The sequence below is a fragment of the Balaenoptera ricei genome, chromosome 4, assembly GCF_028023285.1.
Source record: "Balaenoptera ricei isolate mBalRic1 chromosome 4, mBalRic1.hap2, whole genome shotgun sequence".
Classification (NCBI taxonomy): domain Eukaryota; kingdom Metazoa; phylum Chordata; class Mammalia; order Artiodactyla; family Balaenopteridae; genus Balaenoptera; species Balaenoptera ricei.
This window is the reverse complement of record NC_082642.1, coordinates 92,914,460-92,929,029: the sequence shown is the minus strand read 5'-3', so window position 1 is coordinate 92,929,029 and position 14,570 is coordinate 92,914,460. Positions and strand designations below refer to the sequence as shown.

General features: G+C 54.5%; 1 protein-coding gene across 1 annotated transcript in view; it reads left to right on the top strand.

Annotated features, from left to right (window-relative positions):
* The window catches only part of PDIA5 (protein disulfide isomerase family A member 5), a 91,169-nt gene that overhangs the window by 19,000 nt on the left and 57,599 nt on the right, over nucleotides 1-14,570 (top strand). Inside the window, exons 2-3 of the mRNA XM_059920967.1 lie at nucleotides 2,013-2,139; nucleotides 5,076-5,163. Coding sequence (XP_059776950.1) covers nucleotides 2,013-2,139; nucleotides 5,076-5,163 — 215 coding nt within the window. The remainder of the gene's footprint in view (nucleotides 1-2,012; nucleotides 2,140-5,075; nucleotides 5,164-14,570) is intronic.

Here is a 14,570-nt window from a genome sequence, read left to right as displayed (position 1 = left end):
ACTTCTTGCCTCTCTCCTCTGTTGGATCCTTTGCTTCCTAGGTTCCATGTCTTTCTCATTTTTAGTTTATTTCTTGTTTTGGTAGAGCATGAGTTCCAGTCGCTTCCTGAGAATGGGAAATTTGGTGGTAAATTTTTCACATCTGAGACCTTAAGTCTGTCTGAGTCAATCTCTACTCACAATTGACAGGTAGTTTGGCTGGTTATAGAATTCCAGTTGGAAATCATGTTGGTTGGGAATTGTGGAGGCAATGCTTCATTGTCTTTTGGTGTGCTGGTGAAATGTCCTATGCCAGTTCTGACCCCTGATCTTTTGTGTGTGGTGGTTTTTTTGTTTTGTTTTGTTTTTTTTCCCTTTGGAACTTTCAGAATCTCCTCTTTGTCAGCAGTGTTCTGAAATTTTTCAGTGATGTACTTGGTGAGAGTCTTTTTTTTATTGGTGATGTTGGGCCCTCTCACCTGGAAACTCACATCCTTCAGTTCTGGGATATTTTCTTGAATTATTTCCTTGATAATTTCTTTTCCTCTGTTTTCTTCGTTTTCTTTAGTTCCTTTAATTTGGCTCTTGCACTTAATGAATACCTATTATTTTTCTTATCTTGTTCTTCTGCTTTTTATTTCTTGATCTTTTTATTTCATAGGAGTTTTTTCAGTTCTACCTTCAGCCCTATTGAAATTTTTTATTTCTGCGAGGATTTTACTTTCTAAGAGGTTTTCGTCATTCTCTTTGACTATTCCTTTTTCATAGCATTCTATTCTTGTCTTATGGATGCATCATTTTATTTCTCTGAGAATAATAATTTTAGTTGTTTTCTTCTATTCTTTTTAAGTTTCATCTTTCCATTGTTTTGTTCTCATCTCTGTCTTTTTGTTGAGGGCTTCCCTCAGATGTCTGGTGAATCTTGTTTATGTGTGTGTAATGAAGATCAAGGCATAGGCTGTGGGTTGCAGACTCTTGAGTGTGGGGAGGGGGTGGAGGGCACTTGTTTACTGGGAGGGTCTCACAGTGGGTATTTGAATGGGAACTCAGCTGTTTCATTGGAAGAGTCTCCAAATCACTATCTTTTGGTTGTTTTTCTTATGCTCCTCAGTTAACCTAGAGGAAAATTCTCTAACCTGCTTGGGGGGATCAGATTGGCAACATTCTGGAAAAGGGAAGGGAGATGCTGGGGGTAGGGCCTTAGGGGCGATGGGTGATCTCAAGGTTCAGTTTGTCCATACTCCCTCCCACCTTTGCCTGGTGTCTCCTGGCAGAGCTTTTCTTATTCAGTCTTTGTAGGTGGTAACCCCTGTGTTTTCTGCCAGCTAGGCAGGGGGCTCTGTGGGCTGGGTGAGGGGATCTGCTGTGTGACAGCTCTTTGTTCAAAGATTTAACAACCTCCCCTTCCCTGCCCCTGCTTTCAGCCCACCTCTCATCATGCCTGCGGAGGTGCCTGCTACTTCTACGGCCCAAGGTTTTTAGGGTTTTCTCTGGGAGAATTGGCTTGTTTCTTGTTGGCTGATCTCCTGAGATCATTGGCTAAGTGGGGAAAGTGGAAAACCCCTCACCCATCTATTCCCATCCTAAATGGGATCACATTAAGAGGTGATCGTACTTCTCTGTGGATTTGGGGCTTTGGTGCTGCTAGGTGGGATGGAGTTTTCACATTGCTCCAGTGTGTGGTGTTTGGGTGCAGTGTAGGGTACAGACATTGACCTCCCAGAGAGGTCTTGATTGAAAGGGTGGCAAGAATGTCCATGCAGCATGCTTATGTACCTGTGCAGTCTATACGGCTTCATAAAGAAGAGGAAGGGTGAGCTGGTGACTGGGAGTGGTCCGGAAGAGTCCCTGTGGGAGGGGGGCGATTTGGAGAGGGGATGAGGCGAAAGGCAGGTGTAGAGTTGAGAGAAGGAGGGGTGAGCCTTATCCCTCCCAAGGCAACTGTGCCTAGAGGCAGCACATCTGGGGCACCCCTTCTTGCTCAGGCCCAGCTGGGACCTGAGACTCACGGTCCTTGGCTCCTTGATCCCCAGGTGGTCCTGCCGACGTGGCTGTCCTCTACAAAGTTCTCCTCACTCATCGAGAGAATCTCTGACCCCAAGGACTTGAAAAAACTTCTCAGGACCCGGAATAACGTACTGGTGCTTTACTCCAAATCTGGTGAGTGCCCCTCCTGGCCTTGGGGCCGTCGTCAGGGATGCGGCGGGATGGAAAGGAAGGAGCGGGGACAGAAGTGGGAGGCAGAGACCCCAGGACTAAAAACCACTCAGGGAAGGTCCGTCAGAAGATGCAGGGGTGTTAGTTCTGCTGCTTTTGGATCCCTAAGAGGGTGTTTCAGTTTCCTTTTACCAGTGTTTCTTAGGAAAAGCCCTCTGGAGTCCCTCAGTACCTCAGGAGGGAGAGGACGTGTGTGAAGGAGGACAGAGGACAGTGACCACCCGGCATGGACGCTCTGGCTCTCTGGACAGCACGGCCAGTCCTGCCAGGGCGTGCTTCGCCAGAGCTGTTGATTCATTGACTGGGTCAACCTGTCGCCAGCTGAATTGGTCCCAGGCTTGGGGGCACGCACCCAGGCTGGCAGCCCTGGCCCTGCCTGTCCCCAGTCTGTCCCGCTCTGGGGTCAGAACAAGAGACTGAGTTTGGAGTGGGCTCCGCGCTCAGGACAGGGTGGCTTCAGTGGGGGTGGGGCTAGTGGTTTGCCTCTTCTGACCTTGAAGCTGGCGAGGGCATCATGGATGGGGAGAGGTTTGCTCAGCTCTTGGCCGCGACTTTGAACGTCTGACTGTTGATGCTGTTCCAGCAGAGTTAAGTGTTTTCGCTGCTCCTAAGAATGCCAAGTATTCGGTGCCCTGAAGAAGCAGTAGCCAGTGGCTGGGCTGGTTCCGGGCACAGCTCTCCCTGGCAGCTCCTCCTCGACTCCCATTGGCACGGGGGACTGATGGATGTTTTGGACATGAGTCCCTCCTGAAGCCTGCATCCTCCAAGCACCCGGGCACCTGCTGCTCTTTGCCCTTCTGAGGGCCTGGCACACACTCCCCAGGGTTGTTGTTGGGAGCCCAGCATGTGACTAGCATTCCTTTCCTGTCGAGAATAGGGGGAAACCGAGGCAGGGGAAAAGCAGAGTTGCTCCTGAGGCCTGGGGTCTAGGGCCCTGGACAAGCGTGGCTCCGCCCCCTTGGGTGCTCCCGGAGCTGGGGGGTTGTCAGTGCCCTCCAGGGACTCACTCAGTTCCTTCCCTGGGTAGGTCCTCTCACATAAGCTCATCTTCTTAGAAGGACCCTGACAGGAACTTGTGTGACACGCTCTCATTTGCCGCTTTGCTGTGAGGTTGCGGGTAATGTCCAGTTGAGGGAGGAAACTGGAGTTCAGGGAGAATAGCGGCCTGATCTGAGGTCTACCAGCCAGTGGGCGGTAGAGCTGGTCCCGCTGCTGCCTCCGCCTCGCTTCCTCTGCTGCAGCGCGCGGAGAAATGTTCTGAGTGTGCAGCGACAGGAGGCTCGCCACCAGGAAAGGATTCGGAAGGGAGAGAGTGGGAAGGCGAGGTGTCTAGACCAGGGCTTGCAGGGGCCGGAGGCAGGGCTGGGAGCACTCTTGTTTTCTTTTGGGCCCCCGCCCAGCCTCTGTCTCTGCCTCTTGGTAGTGGAGCTCTCAGTGCTTCCCGTGTGCCCGGCCCCTCCCTGCTTTGGACCGCTGGTCGCGGGCTGGGTGATTTTGCCTCCCTGCCTCTTGCCCAGCCCTGCCCCTGAGACTGGGGACCTCCAGGGGCTTTGGGAGCAGCGCCGGTAACTGGCTTCTCCCCCCCACACCCCCGCCTCTTCCAACCAGTGCCTCCCCTTCCACGGCTGAAAGGCAGGGTTGGGAGGGGCTTCACATGGCTCTACATCCCTCCCCTGCCTCCCAGAGCCCAGTTGGAAGGGTGGGGGGCGGCCTTTCCCACCTCGGCTGCGCCCCCTCCTCCTGTGGGCCTGGGGGGGGTTCCTGGGAGGGCGTCCTGCAGGTGGCTCCGTGCACGGCTCTTGCAGGATGCTTTCTGTTCGCTGCATGAAAGGCTCAGCGTGCTTTGTGTTCACAAACAGCTTCCGCTAGCCACACTAGAAAAGGAGATCTGAGGAGGCAGATAGTTCACATATCATTTCTGCTTGGCTTTGGAACGTCTCGTGTGGTTTCTGCTGGGGGAAGGCGGCAGGCAGCCTGCGCTCTCCATAGTGTCTGCGTGGAGGCCCTTTCCAGGGAGCTCACAGGGGTGACGGGGCAAGGTGACACCTGGCCACAGCCACCCAGCGGTGGACCGCCGCAGGCTGGCAGCGTGGAAATCCCGGCCACAGAGGCTCCGTTTCTAAGCGCCCGCCCTCCTAGTTTCCAGGGGCTTGGCCCAAAGCCTCTTTCTTTCTCGTGTTCATCCGCCTGGCCCCGAGGCGTAGTCCACGGTCCTGCAGCTGTCCCCCGAGGTACTGCCAGTGCTGGGGAAGAGGGCCGTGAAAGTGACTTGGGTACATTTAGTATCGGTCCATCAGAGACTAGTGTCACACGTAAACCTCATTAAATCACCACGTTGTACTGAGTCCCTAGGTAAGCGTGTGATGCACAAGTGAAGGAAGGGTCTGGTCCCTCCCTTGTCAGCTCCCAGGTTGGGTACCAGGGCAGACCAGTGTGGAATCAGCAGACTCGGTCCCTGCTTAGCTATAGAATTGTAATTGTTCGGTTATAGAATTTTCAAAATGTGTCCCAGAAAGGTAATGAGTCAGAGATTCTACTGGAAGTTGAGGATCCGGCCGCGAGATCCTTGGAAGGTGTGGCTTGAAGGCGGGTTAGGGTTAGGGTTAGGGTTAGGGTTAGGGTTAGGGTTAGGGTTAGGGTTAGGGTTAGGGTTAGGGTTGGGTTAGGGTTCTGCGTCTGTGAGGATGGCGGGAGCAGAGCTTTCTGAGAAGAGCTGGGCTGTTCTTACAGAACCATTGCCACAGGGATGGCGTTCTAACCGGTGCTCAGGACCTCACCTCTAGGACTGGTCTCCGTCCTTCCCTGCCCCTGAGGGAAGATGGCAGGGGAGGCCATGCTGCACTTGGGTACAGATGTTTAATTTTTTGTTTTTTCCACAGAGGCTGCAGCTGAAAGTCATCTCAGGTTGTTGTCTACTGTGGCCCAGGCAGTGAAAGGACAAGGCACCATCTGCTGGGTGGACTGTGGGTATGTCCTGGGGACGTGGGGTATGGTGGCTGGAGGGCCGGACGTGGGCTCTGGTGGGTGGGGTGGGAATTGTTCCTGATTGATACTCTGGGAGAGGGGATGTGATGGCAAGATGGCTGCAGAAGGACCAACCCCCCCCCAATCCCCGGCCCAGCAATGCTGCAGGACTGCTGTGGGCTGGAGGAGGGGCAGGTGTGGCTCCCGCTCCTGTCTTTTCCGGCCCCACCCCTCCTCTTCCCTCTTCTGTAGTGCTTTTACTTTTTACTCATGTTGTCATGTGTCACTTGATTTTGCCTTCTCAGTGGGTGGCAGAGGGGGCCTTGGTGCCCAAAGAGGCAAGATGATTTTCAGGGCCACTCGGGGGACTTGCTTATTGGGTGGGGGGATCTGCAGCAAAACTGTGGGCTTTGCCTATAGCCCAGACCCTTAATAGAGGTCTCCAGTGCCCACGGTGCAAAAGCGGTGGAGTCAGCTGACGACCTGTCTGTTGCCTTGGCTCCCAAGGTGGCTCCGTTAGATGTGTCAGTCCTGGGCAGGTGGCTCAGTCCTTCCGGCTCTCTCCTCTGGCCTGCGTCCCTACCCCCACGTGTCCTGATGATGATGCCGTGAGCTCCTTCTCCTCCGGCCTCGCCTGCCCCTCCCGGAGACTTCCTTGTCGGTGTTGCGGTGGCAGAATCAGGCGCCGGCCCACAGGAGGGAGAGCTGCTGCTGAGTGTGGCGAAGGGGGCTCTTGCTCCAAGTCCTCCGATGCTTTTGAGTTTGGGAGTTTTGAGTCCACGGTGTGCTCAGCTTCCCTTTCCTTTCAGTCGTTAGCAGTGATTGCCACATCTCCCCGTGTTCGGTGCTTTTGCTGCTGGGATTTCTATACGCACACCTTTTGTCACATAATTAGCTCCCAGTTGGGCACAGATCGGCAAAAACAGAGCAAAGACACATAGACGGTGAAACGTACGGAAAAGGTCGGGAAGAATAGGTTTGTTCTTTGCACGTTTGTTGGGCACTGGCTGCACGCAAGGCACCGCGCTGCACTTGGTGGGTGCCAGCATTTACGTGTCCTTTTGACCAAGGACAGGAGGTGTTTCCAGAGCCGCTGAGTCCAGCCACTCCTCACCTGGACTTGGGGTTTAGCGGGAGTGTGGGCTTGGGAAGAGGAGAGGAGAGGAGCATAGGTGGTATTTCAGTCTTGTTAGTACGGGGACGAGGTGGGCTCTCCTGGGAAAAGAGGCAGTTCTTTTCCTGCATGGCCCATAAAGGTCTTCGTAACCTTTACTGTCTCTGTCCTTGCCCGAGTCACAAGCCCTGCTACTGCCCTGTGGGTTCAGCGAGCTTTTATGGGCTCCACTCCAGTGCAATCTTCTTCCTCTTCATTCTGAGTTCTAAGTGGCTATTTTGCAAATGAACTTCTGGGACACAACTGTTTTATAAGTTGATAGCCTCAAGCTGGTCCTGCCCATCGTTGGAGAGAATTGAAGGAGATTCATATTTTGACAAAGCACTGCATGAGACCAGGAGAAGAAGTCTTAGCCAGTCGGTGTTTGCTGTAGGGTGTGTGAGTGTGTGTGTGTGTGTGTGTGTGTGTGTGTGTTTGTGTCTGTGCATGCGCACGCATGCACACACACGTGCCTGTCTGGCCTCATGCATCCCAATTGAGTCAAACACCAGCGAAATGGAACAGACGGCTTACTAGACAGTTGGCGAGATCGTAGCTGTTGGTTACTTCTAGTTCATAGTTGGTCTGGAAGTGTTCTTATCTTCCAGGTGTGTCTCTGTCTCCCATATTTTACCAGGAGTGATCTGTGTGACTGGCAAAGTACTAAAGCCTATTAGAGGGGATGGGGTGCTTTGGAATCTGCATACCTGAAGATGACATCAGTCCTGCCAAGCTGACGGAGCCTCATCACAGGGAGCTCTCGTCAGGCTTGTAGGTGGCAGAAGTGGGCAGAAGAGCTTCGTTTAGCTGCACCATCCACCTGGGTCCGTTCAGCAGACATTCCCGAGCACGTACTCTGTGCTTTGAGGTACACACATGGCTAACAGTGTCCTCAAGGAGCGCAGTGTGCAAGGAGGAGAGGAAGCAGACACCTAGCCAGGTGATGACAGTCACTGCGTTCTGCCTGGAAAGGTAGAGAGAAACTTCACAGAGGAGGTCGAATTCAAATTTGGGGCAGAGACCTCCGAGTAGCAGGTCTTTAAAGTGCCCTGGCTTTCCCTGCAGGCAGCTCCCTGTGGTGTGGGCCCCTCGGGTCATCTGGCCGATGGGTATGGAGATGGTAGTCCTGTTCTGTTCCCTGGACAGGCAGGACTTTATGGGGCCGGGGCTAGTGTGTGAAGACAGACCAAGAAGAATAGAATTTAGGACTCATTTGGAGACATGCTGTCTGGAATCAATAAAAGTACAAATGGGAGAAATAATCCCGTGACTTTTGATGTTCTAAAATGAAAATCTAGGGGGGCACCTTAGAGCTTAAAAGAGGTAACCTTAAGAAAAAAGGATTGACTGTTCGCATAATTGCTACTCAACTTATGCCTCTAAGAGGAAGTATAAACTGCAATATTAAATAGCTTTTCAAAGTTTAGATGGGTAGGTGGATTATGGAGCTATAATGGATGATGATGGAAGCAGGAATACCTGGGTTTGAGTTTGAAGTCAGAGGCAGGATACAGCTAGATCTTCCCAGGACAGCCAAAGGGATAGAACTCGGAGCTCTGGTCCATGCAGGCCACCCTGGGTGGCAGTTCACGGATCGCCGTTACACAAAGGGATCCCCAAGGATGTGAGCTGGTTCTGCCCTTCTGCTCAGCCACTCCTGCTCTGACACTTCTGAATGTGCCCCGTAAATTAAGGGAACCCACCGTGTGCACTCCGGGCCCTGTGATGACAGCCCTCAACTGTTGTCCTAAACGCACTCAGCCTGTGTTTATGAGTCTGAATGAGACGCCCTGGGATGGGCAGAAGCGCTCCGGTGGGTGCGGGAGAGTGAGCAGGGGAACAGCAGGTGGGCAGCCAGAGCACAGCTGCCCTCGAGTAGGCCCTGCCGTGCGTGGTTCCCCACCTCTGCTTCCTGCCCTGCCAGTGAAGGGTCGGAGGTGGGAATGGGGATGCCAGGGCTTGGGGTGGGTGATGGCCCCTCTGCTTTCCCCCCTTAAAAGGCAGGTGAGGGGGGCAGAGGGCATCCTAGGGGGAGAGAAGACAGTGCTCCGGGGTGAGGCGTCTGTAGAGGTGTGTGCAGTAATGACACAGGCCCCGGTTGTGGTAGGGGTCAGCTCCACTACTTACTCGCCCCGTGACCCTGGACAGGTCGGTTACCCTGAGTCTGTTTCCTCATCTGTGAAATGGAACAATAATACATATTCTGCCTTCTTACCAGGTCCGTGTTGAAGATCTTTGTAGAATAGAATTTAATGTGAGATCCCATTCTAGTTGTTTTTCATCTGGGCCAGATTGTCAGGGCATTCCAAGAAGCTGGAGGGAGGGAAATGGTGTGTTTGTCTTCAAGAGCTTTTCCTTGGGTGAGGACCCCTTGGTCATTGTGAGGATGCCCCTGAAGAAACTTTTGGGTGTGAGAGTCAGCCCCAGTGCACAGGGTGTTTTGCTTTGGCCCTTAAGAACTATGGGGTGCTGTGGAACTTGTAGGACTGCAGGTCAGGAGGCCTGGCTCTGAGTCCAGGCTCTGACAGCAAACAGCTGTGGGACCTTTGGCAAGTCACTGCCCCTCTCTGGGCTTCAGTTTGCCCTTGTGTGAAATATGGAGTTGAATCTTCCAAGTTGCTCTCATCCCTGCATAGCCTGGTTCAGAGCGTTCCGGAAGCTGCCAGGCTCATACGTGTGCACACATACGTGCTCGTGTGTATGCAGGTGTACACAGGTCCATGTATTCATGTAAATGTGTGGGAGGGTGTGTCTTCCAGTCTTCGTGTCTCCCAACCCTGGGTGTCTGCATCATATGTCTCTCTGGTCCCTCCCTCTCAGCATCTCTCCTCTCTCCCCCTTTATTCCCTCTCCCTTGATAGTTTCTGTTGCTCCTAACCTTCTCGGGTCCCTGCCTCCCCCATTCTTTTGGTCTTTTTCCTCCTCTCTCTGTGTGTGGATATTCTCTTTTTCTTGCTTTTCTGGCGCTTTCCTCCCTGCTCCTGCCTGCGTGCCGGCAGGCACACACACCCCTCCCCGTTGGGCCCCGGGCCCCGTAACCTGTTGCTCTGAAGTGTCCGTAGGGTTTCTGGCTTCTGTCCAGGGATTTGTCAGCTCTCGCTTCCCCTCACTCCACCTCCTGGCTCAGATCTCAGCTGCCATGCTCGGGTTGGCTGGTGGTAGTTGTCCAGCTCTTAAGTGGGTTGAGTGTGAGGGAGTTGGTATTCCCCACGTGCCCTGCAGCCTGGCATCGGGGCTCGGCCTTGGCATGGAGGGCTGCTTTCTGGGCGACGGAGCTGGAGCCAGCAGGCGGGACCCGTGCCCAGGGTGCTAATTCCTGGGGCTGGTTCTCACGGGGCTGAGGCTGCCCGACGGGACGCCTGCTGCCTTCTTTTCCTGAGGGTTTAAGGTCATTATCTTACCGCCTGCTCCCATTCTCCCATCTGCTTTCTTTCCCCTGGAGCAGTGCTGGCTTCCCAGATCCAAGATGTGGGGCCTGCCAGGGCAGGCATAACGTATTTTGAAGCCCATGTTTTCTTCCAAAAATTATTCGAACTTAGCATTTGCTCCTTTACATGTAAGCGTGTTGAAATTACCATGGGATAAAGCAGGCTTCCAGAAGAGGCGCCATGTTTTGTGTCGTGGCTTCAGACACACTGCTGTGCCCTCGTGGGGGTGACGTGTCCCCCCTAGAACTGCTGGGCGGGGGAGGCAGGTGGAGGATGAGAAGGCACGCTGCTCTTTCTCGTATCCCATCGCTTTCATGAACTCTGCTACATAATTCATGCTTGATCATGTGCCTTCTTGAGGCTGGCGCCAAGGAGGACAGACAGACTCCTGTTGTGGGAGTCCCTTCGTCATCAGGGCTAGTGACCAGCCACCCAGGTCCGGGCAAGTTGAAGGCCCAGCTGTTCTAGGCTGTTCTCTGTCTCCTGCCTTTGTCCTCCAGCTACCTCCTTCCACATTGTCCTCTGCATGGGGCACCTTGCAGGCATGCTGACGGTGGTGTTTTGCTCACTCGCTCCTTATCTTGCATTTTCTTCATGTCTCTGAAGTGGGGGCACGTCCCCCCTCTCCTCTGCTACCCACCCTCTGGGGTCACAGGTCCATCCGCTCAGAATCCCGTGTTAGACCCGAGCAGATGGAAGAAAGAGATTTACCCCTTCTTTGATGGGGAAAGGGACCCCAGAAAGGCTGAGTTGGCCAAGGCACACAGTGTCGAAGACAGGCTGGGGGCCTCGCCTCTGGTCCTCAGTGTAGCCTGCTTTTTACCCGCTGCCAGAGGTGGCCCAAGGTTTGTGTGGATGTAAGGAATGTCGCCTGGCCAAGCGAGGATCTGGTTGGTGGGCTAGGGGAGAGAAGGTGGAGGTTCAGATCTTTTTGAGTCTCCACCATCTGTCCTGGCTTCTGGCTCCTGGTCCATCCGTCAGGATACAGGCAGCCTGCCTTGATGCTTTAGTAATACTTGACCCCGTAGGGGAATAGAAAGCCCCATCCAGCTCATATGGACAACTCCCGCATTTTGCAGCTCAGGAAACCAAGGGCCCTGCCAGAGGTCACAGGCTGGCTAGCGGCAGAGCCACTCTAGAAGCCATCAGTCACTCCAGTTGACAGTGACTCCAGGGAGGGTTTGATACTTAGGCTGCGACTTCTCAAAGTCGAGTACCTTCCCTTCCCGAGCCTCCAGCACCTTATTTCTTCTCTTTCTTCCTACTCTCACCCCCCACCTTTCATCCCTGGGTCTGACTCCCAGGAGTGTGAGTTGCCAGTCTCTTGAATGATTGTCACTGCACGTGTAGATCTAGTAAACACAGCACCACGTACCTGCAGCCACTCTGCACTGCTGGCCAGCAACCCACAACAAAGTCAAACGAAAACACCCATGTGTATGTGTCTGTCTGGGCCAGGGATGGGGAGGGAAGTGTGAAAAGGCCTCAGTGACCTTCTTTCACATTCTCTGTAGAGGAGAGCCCAGGGCGGCGGGGAAGGAGGGGATGTAGCAGGTCATGGGTGAGTAAACGGGCAGAGGGTGTTGAGGCTCCAGCCTCCCCAGCAGAGAAGGCTGGTTCCTGCAGGACAGTCAGGGGGGTGGTAGACGAGGGCCTCTGCATGGCCAGTCCACTCTCTGTGGTTGTCCCCTCCCTCTCCATCCCCGGCAGAGCAGCTCATTTTCCTGCTCACTGCCTTTGTCTTTTCCCCCCAGAGCCTCAGTCACTGGCTAGGGAAGGGCGGCAGCACAATTAATTGTGCATAATCTATCAACCCAGATCCTTTTAAGTCCCTGAGCTTGGGTAATTTCTCCCCTTCCTGAACTCTTATGACTTTTATTGTCCTGTGCAATTAGTGCACACATACACACACACACACACACACACACACACACACGCACACTCTGAGAGACAGGATCGTAGGAGGGAGGGGAGCCAATCTGAGAGCACAGTCAGGAATTTTCACCTGGCAGGCTTCCTGGAGCTCAATAGGCAGAGCCCAGAGAGCCAGCAGTGAGCGCCTCATCCCAGCGGGACAGCCGGCATCATTCACTCACTCACTCAGGCTATTTATAGAGCGCCTGCTATGTGCCGGCAGCTGTTGTAACCCTGGGGAACCAGCTGTGAACAAAACAAAGCCCTCGGCTTGGTGGAGCAAACCTTTCTGATGGGGAGTGACAGTGGACATGCTGGTCAGGTGTGGAGACAACGGGGAAGGGCGTGTGATGGTGCTGGATGAGGGGGGCTGAGGCTCTGGGGTCTGTGCCAGAGATGCTCAGAGAGGACGGGAAGCTGGCTCTCCACCTACCCCTCTGAGAATGTGTGCGTTTGCGTGTGTGTGTGTGTGTGTGTGTGTGTGTGTGTGTAGGGGGCAGGAAAGAGGAGAGAATCCTCGGGGAGTGTCCTATAACTTAAGGAGGGGAGAGGGTTGCACAGAGTCTTCCACAAGGAATCCTGTGGCAGAGACAGAGCTGTGGTCACTGGACAGCCGTGGGGGCCATAGGCTGCGGGCTGGGCTGGATGTGCTCTCGGGGAACCTCCGTGCCCTTCCAGCTTCACACAGTCTCTTTGGAATGTTGCTCCTAAGCCTGGCCTGGGCTCACCGGGATAGTGAGACTTTTCCACGGAGTGGGTTCGCGCACAGCCGGCAGGGATTGGGGTTGCAATGATGGGTCCCGTCGCTCCTCTCTCTGCTTTGTAAAGTCATAGGCAGAGGCTGCCAGCCAGGCTCAATGGGGGAGAGAGCCGGCATGGGGCTGCCTTGCAGTCTGGGTGCCCCTGCTGGATGCCAGCATGGGGCGAGGGGGGCCGTGGGCACCTGGACCTGGTTCCTGCTGCAGCCACTATTTATTGTCACATTTGGGTGCACGGTGGGTGGTCACAGAAACAGTTGCACGCAGCAGAACAAAGCCAGACAGGGAAAGTGCCAAGGGAACAGTTATAAACATCCAAGTCGAGCCCTCCTGTCTCCCCTGGGGCAGGGAAACGGTGCCTCAGATGCAGTTACACACACAGACCCTCTGCCTGTCAGTGTGGCTTCTCCACAGAGTGCCCTCAGGACAGGGCAGACCAAACTGTAATCGCCACCGTCAGTGGAGGTGAGCCCGGCAACCCCGCAGGGCTCTAGGGTAAGAGTTCAGCCGCTGGGTGCGTGGGCTGCCCTGATAGGGCCTCCTGATGCACGCTCTCAGCCCTTCTGGGTCCCCTCTGCAGCCCAGCTTATCCCTTCTCTCTGGACTCCCTATCTCAGAAGGCCCTTTCCAGCCTGAGCGAGAGGCCACAGCCTTTCCTTCCTAAGTTCTTCGTGTGTTTCTTTAGTCCCCTGTTTGCTGGGGGTGCCGATGGGGGGCTGGAAGCTGCAGCGGCTGCAGTGATGGCCACCACAGGCAGGGCTCCGCAGGGAGGGAAGGCTCTGGGCCTGGGCTGGGCTGGGCTGGGCTGGGGGGGCCCTGGGAGTGCCTGACACTCTCCCTCTCCGACCCACACACCTGTCCCGCAAGACACGCTTCTTGAACTGCAAATTGCACATTTACACTTAAAACGAGGTCCCATAATTTTGCTTGTCCATCGATGAGTGTGGCTTTTAGAATTGAGCTGAATGGTGTAATGAGTCCATCTGCTGTGGGGCTGGTGCTCAGCTGTGTGAAGCTGGTGGCTGTCGAAGGTGCTGAGGTAGGTAAACAGGTGGGAGCCGGCAGGACTTCCCTCAGGTGGCTGTCATCCCTGGCAGAACAAGGTTTCTCATGCGGTGTAGTCACCGGGGACCAGTGGGGGTGGGGGGGGGTGGTGGAGATGCCCTCGCTGAGTCCATTGAGATGTGGGGAAGGGTCCTGCAGTGAGGAGCAGGGCCCTGCGGGCACGGTAGCTGGCTGCCTCTGGCTGGCTGTTGGGCAGACCTGGCTGAATGTGGTGAGGTGGTGGGGAGGCTGTGAGAGCAGGTGAGGTCTCGGGGGGCGCCGGCGTAGGGCACAGGGGAAGCCGAACCTCGTGGAGGGGGCAGAGATGTCGGGGAGAGGAGGAAGAGCAGGGCAGGGCAGGGGCAGGTGTCAGAATCACCTGGGAGGCTCCTTAAAACACAGTTGCTCGAGGACCCGCCGGGAGCTTGGACTGTGCAGGTCTGGGATGGGGCTGAGAATTTGCACTTCTGACAGGTTCCTGGGTGGTGGTGATGCTGCCGGTCTGGGGACCACAATTTGAGATCCTTGGTCTAACGGAAAGGGAGCCAAGATTAGAGGAGGTCGTGCACGAGCACCCGGTAAACGGTGAATGGCGCCCGGCATACTCTTCTTATTAGGCGAGTTGCAGGAGTGTGATATTGCAGACGCTAGCACTTCACCAAACCTTTCCCCTTTCTCTTTTCGGCTTTTGTCAATACCTGGTCAGATTTCATAACTCCTTCTACATCGCAGAACATTTCCCTCCTACTCTGGTTTGATGGTATATAGCAGGTGGCATATGGCACACATCAGAGGTTTAAACACAAAAACTTGCTGGGGCTGCAGGTAGAGCTTCTGAAGTCGTGATCTGCGGGAGGGTCAGGGAATCAGTATGCTTAAAAACTTCCCCAGGTGATTCTAATGAGCAGCCAGGACTGGGAACCACTATCCTGAGCTTATTTTCCTTCTTAGAATGGGCCATCTGCCTTCTAAGCTTTTGGGGCACTTCCTTTGTCTGGATCCATCACGTTGCCCCTTACAGGTAGTGATGTGTCCTCCCCATCTGCTTGCCCCTGTCTTTCCAAATCAGTCCAGATCCTGTTGGTTTCTCTACTGCCTCCTGTTCTCTGAGAA